Source organism: Bombina bombina, chromosome 1, assembly GCF_027579735.1.
Source record: "Bombina bombina isolate aBomBom1 chromosome 1, aBomBom1.pri, whole genome shotgun sequence".
In the NCBI taxonomy this organism is placed as follows: Eukaryota; Metazoa; Chordata; class Amphibia; order Anura; family Bombinatoridae; genus Bombina; species Bombina bombina.
The window spans coordinates 1,345,173,598-1,345,192,445 of record NC_069499.1 but is presented as its reverse complement, the minus strand read 5'-3'; the positions used below and the strand labels follow the sequence as shown (position 1 = coordinate 1,345,192,445).

At 40.0% G+C, this 18,848-nt stretch overlaps 1 protein-coding gene across 3 annotated transcripts in view; it reads left to right on the top strand.

The window, feature by feature from the left end:
- Window positions 1-18,848, top strand: part of ELMO3 (engulfment and cell motility 3) — a 345,089-nt gene that overhangs the window by 312,481 nt on the left and 13,760 nt on the right. For all 3 annotated transcript variants that reach the window (XM_053702885.1, XM_053702894.1, XM_053702901.1), the window contains exon 20: window positions 12,726-12,803. In XM_053702885.1, coding sequence (XP_053558860.1) covers window positions 12,726-12,803 — 78 coding nt within the window. The remainder of the gene's footprint in view (window positions 1-12,725; window positions 12,804-18,848) is intronic.

Here is an 18,848-nt window from a genome sequence, read left to right as displayed (position 1 = left end):
TGAATTGAAGGAAATCATTTCCGACATTACTGGAGGTAAAGGCCATGCCCTACCTCAGGATAAGTCTGTTAAGATGAGGGGTAAACAAAATCATTTTCGTTCTTTTCGAAACTTTAAAGGAGGACCCTCTGCTTCCTCTTCATCCACAAAGCAGGAAGGGAACTTTGCTCAATCCAAGTCAATCTGGAGACCCAAACATGCTTGGAATAAAGGTAAACAATCCAAGAAGCCCGCTGCTGCTACAAAGACAGCATGAAGGGGCGGCCCCCGATCCGGGACCAGATCTAGTAGGGGGCAGACTTTCTTTCTTTGCTCAGGCTTGGGCAAGAGACGTTCAGGACCCTTGGGCATTGGAAATCATGACCCACGGTTATCAACTGGAATTCAAGGATTTTATCCCAAGAGGGAGATTTCATCTTTCACGATTATCTGTAGACCAGATAAAAAGAGAGGCGTTCTTACGCTGTGTAAAAGACCTCTCTACCATGGGAGTAATTTGTTCCGTTCCAAAACTGGAACAGGGGCAGAGGTTTAACTCAAATCTTTTTATGGTTCCCAAAAAAGAGGGAACTTTCAGACCCATTTTAGATCTCAAGTGTCTAAACAAATTTCTCAGAGTTCCATCATTCAAGATGGAGACTATACGAACAATCTTACCAATGATCCAGGAGGGTCAATATATGACTACCGTGGACTTGAAGGATGCATACCTTCATATCCCTATTCACAAGGATCATCATCAGTTCCTAAGGTTTGCCTTCCTGGACAAACATTATCAGTTCGTGGCTCTTCCCTTCGGGTTGGCCACAGCACCCAGAATCTTCACAAAGGTTCTAGGGTCTCTTCTAGCGGTTCTCAGACCGCGGGGCATAGCAGTGGCGCCTTATCTGGACGATATTCTGATTCAGGCGTCAACTTATCATTTGACAAAATCTCACACGGACATAGTATTGTCTTTCCTGAGAACTCATGGTTGGAAGGTGAACATAGAAAAAAGTTCATTAATTCCACGGACAAGGGTTCCCTTCTTGGAGACTCTGATAGACTCGGTAGACATGAAAATATTTCTGACGGAGGTCAGAAAAACAAAGATTCTAAATACTTGCCAAGCACTTCAGTCCATTCCTCGGCCATCAGTGGCTCAGTGTATGGAGGTCATTGGATTAATGGTAGCGGCAATGGACATCATTCCATTTGCCCGCTTTCATCTCAGGCCACTGCAGCTCGGACAGTGGAATGGGGACTATGCAAATTTATCTCCTCAGATAAATCTGGATCAAGAGACCAGAGACTCTCTTCTTTGGTTGTTGTCGCCGGATCATCTGTCTCAGGGGACATGTTTCCGCAGACCCTCGTGGGTGATAGTGACAACGGACGCCAGTCTTTTGGGCTGGGGTGCAGTCTGGAATTCCCTGAAGGCTCAGAGTGTTTGGACTCAGGTGGAGTCTCAACTTCCAATCAATATTCTGGAACTGAGAGCAATATTCAATTTGCTTCAGGCATGGCCTCAGTTGGCTTCGGCCAAATTCATCAGATTCCAGTTGGACAACATCACAACTGTGGCATATATCAATCATCAGGGGGAAACAAGGAGTTCCTTAGCGATGATAGAAGTATCCAAGATAATCCGATGGGCGGAGGCCCACTCTTGTTATCTGTCGGCAATTTACATCCCGGAAGTAGAAAACTGGGAAGCGGATTTTCTAAGTCGTCAGACTTTTCATCCAGGGGAGTGGGAACTCCATCCGGAGGTGTTTGCTTCATTGATTCGCCAGTGGGGCAGACCGTAACTGGATCTGATGGCATCTCGTCAGAATGCCAAGCTTCCACGTTACGGAGCCAGGTCGAGGGATCCCCAGGCCGAACTGATAGATGCCTTTGCAGTGCCTTGGTCGTTCAGCCTAGCTTATGTGTTTCCACTGTTTACTCTCCTTCCACGCGTGATTGCTCGAATCAAACAGGAGAGAGCTTCAGTAATCCTGATAGCTCCTGCGTGGCCACGCAGGACTTGGTATGCGGATCTAGTGGACATGTCCTCTCTGCCACCGTGGAAACTTCCTTTGAGACAGGACCTTCTCATTCAAGGTCCTTTCCAACATCCAAATCTAATTTCTCTGCAGCTGACTGTTTGGAGATTGAACGCTTGATTTTATCTAAGCGAGGATTCTCTGATTCGGTCATCAATACTTTGATACAGGCTCGAAAGCTTGTCACTAGAAAAATCTATCATAAGATATGGCGTAAATATCTTTATTGGTGTGAATCCAAGGGTTACTCATGGAGTAAAGTTAGGATTCCCAGGATTCTGTCCTTTCTCCAAGAAGGATTGAATTTAGTTCTTCGAGTTCTTCAAGGGGTTCCGTTTGAACCCATGCATTCCACAGATATTAAATTGTTATCTTGGAAAGTTCTGTTTTTAGTTGCTATTTCTTCTGCTCGAAGAGTTTCTGAGCTTTCAGCGTTACAATGCGATTCGCCTTATCTTATATTTCATTCTGATAAGGTGGTTTTACGTACTAAACCTGGATTTCTTCCTAAGGTTGTTTCAAATAAGAATATTAATCAGGAAATTGTTGTTCCTTCCTTGTGTCCTAATCCTTCTTCTAAGAAGGAGCGTCTGTTACATAACCTGATCGTGGTCCGTGCCTTGAAGTTTTACTTACAGGCGACTAAGGATTTCCGTCAATCATCTTCATTATTCATTGTTTATTCTGGAAAGTGTAGGGGTCAGAAAGCTACGGCTACCTCTCTTTCTTTTTGGCTAAGGAGTATCATCCGTCTGGCATATGAGACTGCTGGACAGCAGCCTCCTGAAAGAATTACGGCTCATTCTACTAGGGCTGTGGCTTCCACATGGGCCTTTAAAAACGATGCTTCTGTTGAACAGATTTGTAAGGCTGCGACTTGGTCGTCCCTTCACACTTTTTCCAAATTTTCCAAATTTGATACTTTTGCTTCTTCTGAGGCTGTTTTTGGGAGAAAAGTTCTTCAAGCAGTGGTGCCTTCCGTTTAGGTCTCTGTCTTATCCCTCCCTTTCATCCGTGTCCTGTAGCTTTGGTATTGTATCCCACAAGTAAGGATGAAATCCGTGGACTTGTCGTATCTTGTAGAAGAAAAGGAAATCTATGCTTACCTGATAAATTGATTTTTTCCACGATACGATGAGTCCACGGCCCTCCCTGTCATTTTAAGACAGATTATATTTTTTATTTACAACTTCAGTCACCTCTGCACCTTTTAGCTTTTCCTTTCTCTTCCTAAAACCTTTGGTCGACTGACTGGGTGTGGAGGGAAGGGAGGAGCTATATATACAGCTTCTGCCCTTACTTCTGGGTGCAGTAATTTCTGGAAGTACATACTTACACTGATGTTTTTCCGGTTCCTAAGAGAATTTCGGAAACTATAAGAAAGGAATGGGATAGACCAGGTTTTCTCCCCCTCCTAATTTTAAGAAAATGTTTCCCATATCAGATACCATTCGGGACTCATGGCAAACGGTCCCTAAGGTAGAGGGAGCTATATCTACCCTAGCTAAGCGTACTACTATAGCCATTGAGGATAGTTGTGTTTTCAAAGACCCTATCGATAAGAAATTAGAGGGTCTACTAAAGAAATTATTTGTTAATTAGGGGTTTCTTTTACAACCTACGGCTTGCATTGTTCCAGTAACTACTGCAGCAGCTTTTTGGTTTGAGGCTCTAGAAGAGTCTTTTAAGGTTGAGACTCCATTAGATGACATCTTAGATAGAATTAAGGCTCTCAAGCTAGATAATTCTTTTATTACTGATGCCGCTTTTCAAATTGGTAAATTAGCGGCAAAGAATGCAGGATTTGCTATTTTAGCACGTAGAGCATTGTGGCTCAAATCTTGGTCTGCTGATGTGTCATCAAAACATAAGCTTTTAGCTATTCCCTTTAAAGGTAAGACCCTTTTTGGGCCAGAATTGAAGGAAATCATTTCTGACATTACAGGAGGTAAAGGCCATGCCTTACCTCAGGATAAGTCGGTTAAAATGAGGGGTAAACGGAATAATTTTCGTTCCTTTCGGAACTTTAAAGGAGGACCCCCGCTTCTTCTTCCACAAAGCAGGAAGGGAATTTTACCCATTCTAAGTCAGTCTGGAGACCCAATCAGAACTGGAATAAGGGTAAACAATCCAAAAAGCCTGCTGCTGCTCCTAAGACAGCATGAAGGGGCGGCCCCCGATCCGGGATCGGATCTAGTAGGGGCAGACTTTCTTTCTTTGCCCAGGCTTGGGCAAGAGATGTTCAGGACCTCTGGGCACTAGAAATAGTGACCCACAGTTATCAATTGGAATTCAAGGACTTTCTCCCAAGAGGGAGATTCCATCTTTCAAAGATATCTGCAAACCAGATAAAAAGAGAGGCGTTCTTACGCTGTGTAAAAGACCTTTGTACTATGGGAGTAATTTGTCCAGTTCCAAAATTGGAACAGGGACAGGGGTTTTACTCAAACCTATTTGTGGTTCCCAAAAAAGAGGGAACGCTCAGACCCATCTTAGACCTCAAGTGTCTAAACAAATTTCAAAGGCCTAGATTTGGAGTTCGGCGGTAAAAGGGCTGTTAACGCTCCGCGGGTTTTTTTCTGGCCGCACCATAAATTTAACTCTGGTATCGAGAGTTCAAACAAATGCTGCGTTAGGCTCCAAAAAAGGAGCGTAGAGCATATTTACCGCAAATGCAACTCTCGATACCAGAGTTGCTTACGGACGCGGCCGGCATCAAAAACGTGCTCGTGCACGATTCTCCCATAGGAAACAATGGGGCAGTTTCAGCTGAAAAAAAACCCTAACACCTGCAAAAAAGCAGCGTTCAGCTCTTAACGCAGCCCCATTGTTTCCTATGGGGAAACACTTCCTACGTCTGCACCTAACACTCTAACATGTACCCCGAGTCTAAACACCCCTAACCTTACACTTATTAACCCCTAATCTGCCGCCCCCGCTATCGCTGACCCCTGCATTACACTTTTAACCCCTAATCTGCCGCTCCGTAAACCGCCGCCACCTACGTTATCCCTATGTACCCCTAATCTGCTACCCCTAACATCGCCGACCCCTATGTTATATTTATTAACCCCTAATCTGCCCCCCTCAACGTCGCCGACACCTACCTACACTTATTAACCCCTAATCTGCCGAGCGGACCTGAGCGCTACTATAATAAAGTTATTAACCCCTAATCCGCCTCACTAACCCTATCATAAATAGTATTAACCCCTAATCTGCCCTCCCTAACATCGCCGACACCTACCTTCAATTATTAACCCCTAATCTGCCGACCGGAGCTCACCGCTATTCTAATAAATGTATTAACCCCTAAAGCTAAGTCTAACCCTAACACTAACACCCCCCTAAGTTAAATATAATTTTTATCTAACGAAATAAATTAACTCTTATTAAATAAATAATTCCTATTTAAAGCTAAATACTTACCTGTAAAATACATCCTAATATAGCTACAATATAAATTATAATTATATTATAGCTATTTTAGGATTAATATTTATTTTACAGGCAACTTTGTAATTATTTTAACCAGGTACAATAGCTATTAAATAGTTAAGAACTATTTAATAGTTACCTAGTTAAAATAATAACAAATTTACCTGTAAAATAAATCCTAACCTAAGATATAATTAAACCTAACACTACCCTATCAATAAAATAATTAAATAAACTACCTACAATTACCTACAATTAACCTAACACTACACTATCAATAAATTAATTAAACACAATTGCTACAAATAAATACAATTAAATAAACTATCTAAAGTACAAAAAATAAAAAAGAACTAAGTTACAGAAAATAATAAAATATTTACAAACATAAGAAAAATATTACAACAATTTTAAACTAATTACACCTACTCTAAGCCCCCTAATAAAATAACAAAGCCCCCCAAAATAAAAAATTCCCTACCCTATTCTAAAATACAAATATTACAAGCTCTTTTACCTTACCAGCCCTGAACAGGGCCCTTTGCGGGGCATGCCCCAAGAATTTCAGCTCTTTTGCCTGTAAAAAAAAACATACAATACCCCCCCCCCCAACATTACAACCCACCACCCACATACCCCTAATCTAACCCAAACCCCCCTTAAATAAATGCAAAAGTGTAATCTGTCCGACGGCGCTAACTATCAAGACCAAGGCTCCTATAACAATTGGGTCTCTAGATACCCAAAAAAAAGGAACAAAGAGAAGGGGTGTGTTAGGAGCGCCTACTGAAAGGCTAGGTCTAAATATAGGGTATATACTAATAGTGTCAGTTTGTACACTATAGGTTATAGACTAAAAGTGTCAGTATGTACACTATAAGAATCCTACCATGGTATAATAATGGGATCTTTAAATAATACAGTTTAACAGGTTTAATATCACATATAATAACAGCAGAAAATCACAGGTTAAAAAAGCATAAAAGTATATGGATCCATGATACTTAATTAAAACAATAACAATAAAAATGATCTAACAATGGCATTAATATTGATGCAAGGACAATGATACTTAATAAAAACGATTGCAATAAAACCAATTGCAATAGAAATGATCCAAAAATGCCATTAATGTTGATGCAAAGACAAATAGAAAAGTAAAAACAGTAAAGTAATATAAATGAAATACAATAAATACAATAAGTGACTATGTGCGATGTCTAGTAAAAATCAATGCGATATACAGTGGAAATTATGTATCAAACATGTATAAAAACATATAGAAAAAATAGAAAAAATACAATAGATTGGAAGTCCAGTGAGAAGGGAATCCGGTGAAAAAAGTATATGGAAATGTCAATAAAAAATAAGAAATGAAAAATATATGTGTCAAAAATCCAATGAAAAACAATCTATATAAATAAATTAAAATGTCCTCGTGATCCAAATGTCAATCCAAAAGTACGTATGTAGATCAAATATTGTGATAATAATAAAAAGTGTTCCAACAGTAAAAGATCCAATAAAAACAAAGCAAAAATGTCATATATCAGAAAGAGTGATCAAAAAATATGTAAACAAACTTCATAGAAAATAAGCTTCATAAAAATATGAGAAACTAAAAAACCAAAAAACAATCCTGTGAAAAAATAGAAAATCCAATAAACAATCCTGTGAAAAAATAGAAAATCCAATACCTGTGAAAAAAGAAAAAATACAACATAGAGTAGTAGTGCTTAAAATATGCTTGCAATTATAGGATTAAAACTCACCATATATGCCAACGCGTTTCGGCCCACCAATAGGGCCTTTTTCAAGACTGATATATGGTTGGTGAGAAAGCTTGTTATATACCTGTTTGGATTGAAAAATTGCGCCAAAAATTGCCCCAATTGCGCCAAAAAATGACCTTATGAACCGGAAGTAGAATTCAACCGGAAGTGGGGAATGATAGTTGTTAATGAGATTGGGTATATCCCTTTCTGATATTAAAATAATTAATTTGGCCCATCCTGTCATATTATAGTGGTCAACTTGTAGTGCCATCATATATAGGTGTTTCTGTAAGACTGAGTGTATATCTTAATACCTATAACATTGCTAGTTGCCTTATTGCGCTAAAAAACCGGATATCCGGTTCCGCCGCTAAACCGGAAGTTGATAGAAACCGGATGTTGACGAAACCGGAAGTTGACGAAAAACCGGAAGTTGGTATAATTCGTCAAAACCGGAACAAACCTATGAGGGGGTAAACATGTGTCTGGTGTATTAATCAGTGCACTTCTCTTATATTGGGAACAAAACGGAGAAGGTGTATTGTGGCTCTTGTTACTATCGATTAATTAGTATATATCATCTGCTATTAGTAATTATGGTACTGATTAAAAACGTTTTACCATTGGTATTTGATCCCTTTTTGTAAAATATGTAATCTTCCACCTGGTCTTAAAGATAAATCTCTTCCCGTGAACCTATGATGTAGTATCTGTATCTTGTATATATTCTTATTAGAAAATGATAGGACCTAGATATCAATTATATATAAGGGTTCTGTAAGTATGAATCCTATACATAATTAGAAGTGTGGATGGGTCTTCTTAATTATGACCTGTCTGTTAATGTATAATTATTATCTGTTCATACGGTATTCACGATAAAGATTTTAGTAAATCCAGACTGCTAGACAATAATAAAGAAATCAATATAATATAATTAATATAATAATAAAGAAGAGATCAATATAATATAATTATGAAAACATTAGCTCCAAACAATGGCAAGAATAGGGGGATTATATAGGAATAATTATTCTAAAAGGAGGACTATATATACTATAGTATTATATACTGGTGAAGTTATTAAGACCTGGACTTCTGGTAAGTTTATGAGGATAGGGGGAATAACCTCTTCATATAAATGTCCGTGCTTATTAAAAAGTGTGACAGGTGTTGAGTATATAAAGTCATTTATTTCAAATGTAATAGATGGGATAAGTCCTCCTTATTATTGAGGCCCTTTGGGTAAAGACAGTCAAGTTCGTAGATCCATCTTGATTCAGCTACAAGAAGTCTCCTTTCATAATCACCACCTCTCCAATTTGGTTTTACTCGTTGGATTCCATAATAGTTGAAATCTTTGAGACTGCATTTATGGTGAGTGGTGAAATGTTTATACATGGCAGTTTCAGTGTTGCCGTGTTCGACTTGTAAGATGTGTTCTCGAATCCTGTCTTTTAGTAATCTTGAGGTTTGGCCTACATATTGCAATCCACAGCTGCATTGGATTACGTATATTACACCTTTGCTGGTACATTTTATTAGGTCTTTAATTAGATGTTCCTTCTTAGAGTGATTAGATTTAAATTTCTTAATCTTAAGACCTCTTTTACACGCTTTGCAATTTATGCAAGGGAAAAAACCTTTGATTATTTTGCCAAAGACATCTTGTGTTCCTGTTGCTCTTGAGCGTGGAACACTAGGTGATAGCATGTTCCTTAAGTCGTCTGATTTCCTATAGATGAATTTTGGTTTGTCTGCCAGTATTTCCCCTATGGTGTCGTCATTCTTCAATAGCGGCCAATTTTTCTCAATTATTCTTTCTATTAGATGTCGGTTCTCACAGTATTGCGTGATGAATGCTACATCAATAGTATTCTTGTCATTTGATGTCTTATTTCTCTTGTCTTTATATTGGAGCAGTTCCTTACGATCCCGTTTTCGGACTTCTTCAATCTCTTTATCGATCACTTCTTCCTCATAACCTCTTTCTATGAAGCGTGCTTTGAGAGTCTTGGCTTGTGTCTCCCATAGTTCAGGGTCCGAGCAATTCTTTTTTAGTCTGAGTAGCTGCCCCTTGGGGATGTTCCTTTTCCACCTGGAATGGTGGCAGCTGTTGATGTGTATATAATGACTACAGTCCACAGGTTTAAAATATGTTGATGTTTTAATTTTGTTGTTTTCGACTGTGATCCTAAGATCTAGAAATGTGATCTCTGAGTTACTAATTTCATAGGTGAATTTGAGATTATGAATATTATTGTTCATAACCACAATTGTATGTTCCAGGTCTTCTCTTGTGCCCTTCCATACCATCAAAATATCATCTATATATCGATGATATGAAACCAGGTCCATCAGCCAATCAGAAAATTCCTACCTTAATTCCGATTGGCTGATAGAATCCTATCAGCCAATCGGAATTCGAGGGACGCCATCTTGGATGACGTCCCTTAAAGGAACCGTCATTCGTCGTCTAGTCGTCGGAAGAAGAGGATGGATCCGCGCTGGAGGTCTTCAAGATGGAGCCGGTCGTCATCGGATGGAAGAAGATAGAAGATGCCGCTTGGAGAAGATGTTTGCCGGTCCGGATGTCCTCTTCTTGCCGGATAGGAGGAAGACTTTGGACCCTCTTCTGGACTTCTTCAGTGGATGTCTAGCCCCCGCTTGGGTTGGATGAAGATCTTGGAGCCAGGACGGATCGGTGAACCTGGCATGGTGAAGACAAGGTAGGAAGATCATCAGGGGGGTAGTGTTAGGTTTATTTAAGGGGGGTTTGGGTTAGATTAGGGGTATGTGGGTGGTGGGTTGTAATGTTGGGGGGGGGGGTATTGTATGTTTTTTTTTACAGGCAAAAGAGCTGAAATTCTTGGGGCATGCCCCGCAAAGGGCCCTGTTCAGGGCTGGTAAGGTAAAAGAGCTTGTAATATTTGTATTTTAGAATAGGGTAGGGAATTTTTTATTTTGGGGGGCTTTGTTATTTTATTAGGGGGCTTAGAGTAGGTGTAATTAGTTTAAAATTGTTGTAATATTTTTCTTATGTTTGTAAATATTTTATTATTTTCTGTAACTTAGTTCTTTTTTATTTTTTGTACTTTAGATAGTTTATTTAATTGTATTTATTTGTAGCAATTGTGTTTAATTAATTTATTGATAGTGTAGTGTTAGGTTAATTGTAGGTAATTGTAGGTAGTTTATTTAATTATTTTATTGATAGGGTAGTGTTAGGTTTAATTATATCTTAGGTTAGGATTTATTTTACAGGTAAATTTGTTATTATTTTAACTAGGTAACTATTAAATAGTTCTTAACTATTTAATAGCTATTGTACCTGGTTAAAATAATTACAAAGTTGCCTGTAAAATAAATATTAATCCTAAAATAGCTATAATATAATTATAATTTATATTGTAGCTATATTAGGATGTATTTTACAGGTAAGTATTTAGCTTTAAATAGGAATTATTTATTTAATAAGAGTTAATTAATTTCGTTAGATAAAAATTATATTTAACTTAGGGGGGTGTTAGTGTTAGGGTTAGACTTAGCTTTAGGGGTTAATACATTTATTAGAATAGCGGTGAGCTCCGGTCGGCAGATTAGGGGTTAATAATTGAAGGTAGGTGTCGGCGATGTTAGGGAGGGCAGATTAGGGGTTAATACTATTTATGATAGGGTTAGTGAGGCGGATTAGGGGTTAATAACTTTATTATAGTAGCGCTCAGGTCCGCTCGGCAGATTAGGGGTTAATAAGTGTAGGTAGGTGTCGGCGACGTTGAGGGGGGCAGATTAGGGGTTAATAAATATAACATAGGGGTCGGCGATGTTAGGGGTAGCAGATTAGGGGTACATAGGGATAACGTAGGTGGCGGCGATTTGCGGTCGGAAGATTAGGGGTTAATTATTTTAAGTAGCTTGCGGCGACGTTGTGGGGGGCAAGTTAGGGGTTAATAGATATAATACAGGGGTCGGCGGTGTTAGGGGCAGCAGATTAGGGGTACATAAGTATAACGTAGGTGGCGGTCGGCAGATTAGGGGTTAAAAATTTTAATCGAGTGGCGGCGATGTGGGGGGACCTCGGTTTAGGGGTACATAGGTAGTTTATGGGTGTTAGTGTACTTTAGGGTACAGTAGTTAAGAGCTTTATAAACCGGCGTTAGCCAGAAAGCTCTTAACTCCTGCTATTTTCAGGCGGCTGGAATCTTGTCGTTAGAGCTCTAACGCTCACTGCAGAAACGACTCTAAATACCGGCGTTAGAAAGATCCCATTGAAAAGATAGGCTACGCAAATGGCGTAGGGGGATCTGCGGTATGGAAAAGTCGCGGCTGAAAAGTGAGCGTTAGACCCTTTAATCACTGACTCCAAATACCAGCGGGCGGCCAAAACCAGCGTTAGGAGCCTCTAACGCTGGTTTTGACGGCTACCGCCGAACTCTAAATCTAGGCCTAAGAGTTCCATCATTCAAGATGGAGATGATACGAACAATTTTACCAATGATCCAGGAGGGTCAATATATGACTATCGTGGACTTGAAGGATGCTTACTTTCATATTCCTATCCACAAGGATCATCATCAGTTTCTAAGGTTTGCCTTCTTGGACAAACATTATCAGTTCGTGGCTCTTCCCTTCGGGTTGGCCACAGCACCTAGAATCTTCACAAAGGTTCTAGGGTCTCTTTTGGCGGTTCTCAGACCACGAGGCATAGCGGTGGCGCCTTATCTGGACGATATTCTGATCCAGGCGTCAACATATCATCTGACAAAATCTCACACGGACACAGTGTTGTCTTTTCTGAGAACTCACCGCTGGAAGGTGAACATAGAGAATAGTTCACTTGTCCCACAGACAAGGGTTCCTTTCTTGGGAACTCTGATAGACTCGGTAGCTATAAAAATATTTTTGACGGAGGTGGTGCCACTTCCTGTTAGCAGGAGGTTAATATCCCACAAATAAGGATCAAATCCGTGGACTCGTCATATCGTAAAAGAAATTAATTTATCAGGTAAGCATAAATTTACTTTTTTCATTTGCTGTGTTTCTGCTGTTTCTGCTTTGGGGCCTGGAAAGCCTTGTTGAATCCTTCTCCAGAAAGACAATTTCTTTTGCCTGTTTACACAATCTGAGTATTAGTAAACCAGATTATGCTGTAAAATTGTATTTGTAATTCATATAGTTACTAATTCAAGCAGCCATATTACTTATGTATTGGAATACTTTAGATAAAGAATACCACATGCGTGGAATACAGAGTTTTTGCAATGTATGCTAGAAACTCACTACTCATGCCTGCTCCTTAGGTCACTGTCCCAAAATGTTATAATAAATATAAATGTCTAAATGGCTATAATAATCTTTTTAAAAGGTTTAAATGGCAATACTGATCTTTTTTTTAGATTGTATATTGATATTAGAGACACTTCTTAGCTGGAGCTGATTACTAAAGATTCTGTTCAATCCTAACTTAATTCCTTCTTGTCACCAGGAGATCATGGAACATGCCTTTTCCATCTATTACAATGTGGACAGTTATTTGAATTTCGTTGCTCCCTCAAAACATGACGTAAGTAATACCTTTGTCCCTGGTGTGATATGTGACAAGACACAGGCTGCAGAGAATACATGATCACAAAAGTTTCAGCCATCAGTTTGACACTTGAAAGGCAGAAAATATTTTAAACTATAATTTGCACAAACTAAGTGCTAGATTACCAGTGGTGTGCTATTTAGCACTCCCATTCATGCGCTAACATAGTTAGACGAAGGCCTTTTGCATGTATCAAGTTGCGCTTGTATTACAAACTCAAAGTAAAAAGTTTGCGTGTGAGTGAAACTTGATGCTTGCTAAAGATTAATAGCGACAGTATTAACTTCTTCCCATAGAAGTCAATGGAGAGCGCAAACTAAAAAAAACAAAACACCTATACTCGCACGCTAACCCGACAGGAAGTGTGAAAATGTCACATTCCAATGTTCTTCACATACAGAACAATGTACTTTTTTTGTAAATACATATATATATATACATACACACACACACACACATCTTTAGACATGTATATGTATGTATCTCTATGTTAAAGCTCTTTGCGGGCCTTTTTTTCTAACACCTGATACCTCATATCTTTGAGCACTTATAACTTTAGAATGCAATTTTTAATAATGTTTATGTTAATATGAATGTAACTGTACAGTTAAATGTATTTTTGATGTTTTTTGTGTAACTTTTTTGTCTCACGTAACAGTTAACCAGTGCTCGGAAGTCGTGCTAAACACGACGCGTGTTTCATTTGATTGTACTCAATACGTGTTCTACTTCCGTTTAGCTAAAAAAGCAGAGAAATACCCTATATAGCTCACAAGCTATAATTAGTGCGCAACTTGTAACCTAGCCCTAAATATGGTGGTTTAGTGTTTGGCAAGTAGAGAAAATTATTCAGTGCTAATTAGTTAATTATAAGCCTATATATATATATATATATATATATATATATATATATATATATATATATATATATATATATATATAATTGGTACTAGAATATTCAGAGAAACAATCGGCTAGATTACGAGTCTTGCGTTAGCCTTAAAAAGCAGCGTTGAGAGGTCCCAACGCTGCTTTTTAACGCCCACTGGTATTACGAGTCTGGCAGGTACAGGTGTACCGCTCACTTTTCTTCCGCGACTCGAGCATACCGCAAATCCCCTTACGTCAATTGCGTATCCTATCTTTTTAATGGGATTTGCCTAACGCTGGTATTACGAGTCTTGGAAGAAGTGAGCGGTAGACCCTCTCCTCTCAAGACTTCTACCGCATTTAAAAGTCAGTAGTTAAGAGTTTTATGGGCTAACGCCGTAACATAAAACTCTTAACTAAAGTGCTAAAAAGTACACTTACACCAATAAACTACCTATTAACCCCTAAACCAAGCCCCCCCCCCCCCCATTGGAAACACTAAAATAAAGTTTCTTTCATGTAATTAGCAAGAGTCCATGAGCTAGTGACGTATGGGATATACATTCCTACCAGGAGGGGCAAAGTTTCCCAAACCTCAAAATGCCTATAAATACACCCCTCACCACACCCACAAATCAGTTTTACAAACTTTGCCTCCTATGGAGGTGGTGAAGTAAGTTTGTGCTAGATTCTACGTTGATATGCGCTCCGCAGCAGGTTGGAGCCCGGTTTTCCTCTCAGCGTGCAGTGAATGTCAGAGGGATGTGAGGAGAGTATTGCCTATTTGAATGCAGTGATCTCCTTCTACGGGGTCTATTTCATAGGTTCTCTGTTATCGGTCGTAGAGATTCATCTCTTACCTCCCTTTTCAGATCGACGATATACTCTTATATATACCATTTCCTCTACTGATTCTCGTTTCAGTACTGGTTTGGCTTTCTACTACATGTAGATGAGTGTCCTGGGGTAAATAAGTCTTATTTTCTGTGACACTCTAAGCTATGGTTGGGCACTTTTTATATAAAGTTCTAAATATATGTATTCAAACATTTATTTGCCTTGACTCAGGATGTTCAACATTCCTTATTTCAGACAATCAGTTTCATATTTGGGATAATGCATATGAATAATTCATTTTTTTCTTACCTTAAAAATTTGACTTTCCCTGTGGGCTGTTAGGCTCGCGGGGGCTGAAAATGCTTCATTTTATTGCGTCATTCTTGGCGAGGACTTTTTTGGCGCAAAAATTATTTTCTGTTTCCGGCGTCATACGTGTCGCCGGAAGTTGCGTCATTTTTGACGTTCTTTTGCGCCAAAAGTGTCGGCGTTCCGGATGTGGCGTCATTTTTGACGTTCTTTTGCGCCAAAAGTGTCGGCGTTCCGGATGTGGCGTCATTTTCTCCAACATAGGTGTGTCCGGTCCACGGCGTCATCCTTACTTGTGGGATATTCTCTTCCCCAACAGGAAATGGCAAAGAGCCCAGCAAAGCTGGTCACATGATCCCTCCTAGGCTCCGCCTTCCCCAGTCATTCTCTTTGCCGTTGCACAGGCAACATCTCCACGGAGATGGCTAAGAGTTTTTTGGTGTTTAAATGTAGTTTTTATTCTTCAATCAAGAGTTTGTTATTTTAAAATAGTGCTGGTATGTACTATTTACTCTGAAACAGAAAAGAGATGAAGATTTCTGTTTGTAAGAGGAAAATGATTTTAGCAACCGTTACTAAAATCGATGGCTGTTTCCACACAGGACTGTTGAGATGAATTAACTTCAGTTGGGGGAAACAGTGAGCAGACTTTTGCTGCTTGAGGTATGACACATTTCTAACAAGACTTGGTAATGCTGGAAGCTGTCATTTTCCCTATGGGATCCGGTAAGCCATTTTCTTAGTTTTAAATATAAGAATAAAGGGCTTCACAAGGGCTTTAAAGACTGGTAGACATTTTTCAGGGCTAAAACGATTACTTTATAAGCATATTTAATGGTTTATAACTTTGAAGAGTTATTTTAATCTTGGGAATTCTGTTAAAAAAACGGCAGGCACTGTATTGGACACCTTTTTCACTGGGGGCCTTTTCTAGTCATAGGCAGAGCCTCATTTTCGCGCCACTAATGCGCAGTTGTTTTTGAGAAGCAAGGCATGCAGATGCATGTGTGAGGAGCTCGGATCCACTGAAAAAGCTTATTGAAGGCGTCATTTGGTATCGTATTCCCCTCTGGGCTTGGTTGGGTCTCAGCAAAGCAGATACCAGGGACTGTATAGGGGTTAAATGTAAAAACGGCTCCGGTTCCGTTATTTTAAGAGTTAAAGCTTTCAAATTTGGTGTGCAATACTTTTAAGGCTTTAAGACATTAAGAATTTTGGTGAATTTTGAACAATTCCTTCATACTTTTGCACATATTCAGTAATAAAGTGTGTTCAGTTTAAAATTTAAAGTGACAGTAACGGTTTTATTTTAAAACGTTTTTTGTGTTTTGTTATCAAGTTTATGCCTATTAACATGTCTGAACTATCAGATAGACGATGTTCTGTATGTTCGGAAGCCAAGGTTCCTCTCCATTTAAATATATGTGATGAATGTGACAAACAAAGTAGGGACAATGATGCCACTGATAATAATGTTGCCCAAAATGATTCCTTAAGTGAGGGGAGTAAGCATGGTACTGCATCATCTCCTTCTATGTCTACACCAGTCTTGCCCACTCAGGAGGTCCCTAGTTCATCTAGTGCGCCAATCCTCCTTACTATGCAACAATTAACGGCTGTAATGGATAATTCTATTAAAAACATTTTAGCCAATATGCCCACTTATCAGCGAAAGCGCGACTGCTCTGTTTTAGATACTGAAGAGCATGAGGACGCTGATGATAATGGTTCTGACATGTCCTTACACCAGTCTGAAGGGGCCAGGGAGGTTTTGTCTGAGGGAGAAATTTCAGATTCAGGAAAAATTTCTCAACAAGCTGAACCTGACGTTATTACATTCAAATTTAAATTGGAACATCTCCGCGCTCTGCTTAAGGAGGTGTTATCTACTCTGGATGATTGTGACAATTTGGTCATTCCAGAGAAATTATGTAAGATGGACAAGTTCCTAGAGGTCCCGGTGCCCCCCGAAGCTTTTTCTATACCCAAGCGGGTGGCGGACATTGTAAATAAAGAATGGGAAAGGCCCGGCATACCTTTTGTCCCTCCCCCTATATTTAAGAAATTATTTCCTATGGTCGACCCCAGGAAGGACTTATGGCAGACAGTCCCCAAGGTCGAGGGGGCGGTTTCTACTCTAAACAAACGCACCACTATCCCTATAGAAGATAGTTGTGCTTTCAAAGATCCTATGGATAAAAAATTAGAGGGTTTGCTTAAAAAGATGTTTGTTCAGCAAGGTTACCTTCTACAACCAATTTCATGCATTGTTCCTGTCACTACAGCAGCGTGTTTCTGGTTCGAAGAACTAGAAATGTCGCTCAATAAAACATCTTCTTATGAGGAGGTTATGGACAGAGTTCAAGCACTTAAATTGGCTAACTCTTTTACCTTAGACGCCACTTTGCAATTAGCTAGATTAGCGGCGAAAAATTCAGGTTTTGCTATTGTGGCGCGCAGAGCGCTTTGGCTGAAGTCTTGGTCAGCGGATGTGTCCTCCAAGAACAGATTGCTTAACATCCCTTTCAAGGGGAAAACGCTGTTTGGCCCTGACTTGAAAGAGATTATTTCAGACATCACTGGGGGAAAGGGCCACGCCCTTCCTCAGGATAGGTCTTTTAAGGCTAAAAATAAAACAAATTTTCGTCCCTTTCGCAGAAACGGACCAGCCTCAAATTCTACATCCTCTAAGCAAGAGGGTATTTCTTCTCAAACCAAGCCAGCCTGGAGACCGATGCAAGGCTGGAACAAAGGTAAGCAGGCCAAGAAGCCTGCTACCGCTACTAAGACAGCATGAGATGCTGGCCCCCGATCCGGGACCGGATCTGGTGGGGGGCAGACTCTCTCTCTTCGCTCAGGCTTGGGCAAGAGATGTTCAGGATCCTTGGGCACTAGAAATAGTTTCTCAAGGTTATCTCCTGGAATTCAAGGAACTACCCCCAAGGGGAAGGTTCCACAGGTCTCAATTGTCTTCAGACCAAATAAAAAGACAGGCATTCTTACATTGTGTAGAAGACCTGTTAAAAATGGGAGTGATTCATCCTGTTCCATTAGGAGAACAAGGGATGGGGTTTTACTCCAATCTGTTCATAGTTCCCAAAAAAGAGGGAACATTCAGGCCAATTTTGGATCTCAAGATCCTAAACAAATTTCTCAGGGTTCCATCGTTCAAAATGGAAACCATTCGGACAATTCTTCCTACCATCCAGGAAGGTCAATTCATGACCACGGTGGATTTAAAGGATGCGTATCTACATATTCCTATCCACAAGGAACATCATCGGTTCCTAAGGTTCGCCTTTCTGGACAAGCATTACCAGTTTGTGGCACTTCCATTCGGATTAGCCACTGCTCCAAGAATTTTCACAAAGGTACTAGGGTCCCTTCTAGCGGTGCTAAGGCCAAGGGGCATTGCAGTAGTACCTTACTTGGACGACATACTGATTCAAGCGTCGTCTCTGCCACAAGCAAAGGCTCATACGGACATTGTCCTAGCCTTTCTCAGATCTCACGGGTGGAAAGTGAACGTAGAAAAAAGTTCTCTATTCCCGTCAACAAGAGTTCCCTTCTTGGGAACAATAATAGACTCCTTAGAAATGAAGATTTTTCTGACAGAGGCCAGAAAATCAAAACTTCTAAGCTCTTGTCAAGTACTTCATTCTGTTCTTCTTCCTTCCATAGCGCAGTGCATGGAAGTAATAGGTTTGATGGTTGCGGCAATGGACATAGTTCCTTTTGCGCGAATTCATCTAAGACCATTACAACTGTGCATGCTCAGACAGTGGAATGGGGATTATACGGACTTGTCCCCGACGATCCAAGTAGATCAGGGGACCAGAGATTCACTCCGTTGGTGGCTGACCCTGGACAACCTGTCTCAAGGGATGAGCTTCCGCAGACCAGAGTGGGTCATTGTCACGACCGACGCCAGTCTGGTGGGCTGGGGCGCGGTCTGGAAACCCCTGAAAGCTCAGGGTCTATGGTCTCGGGAAGAATCTCTTCTCC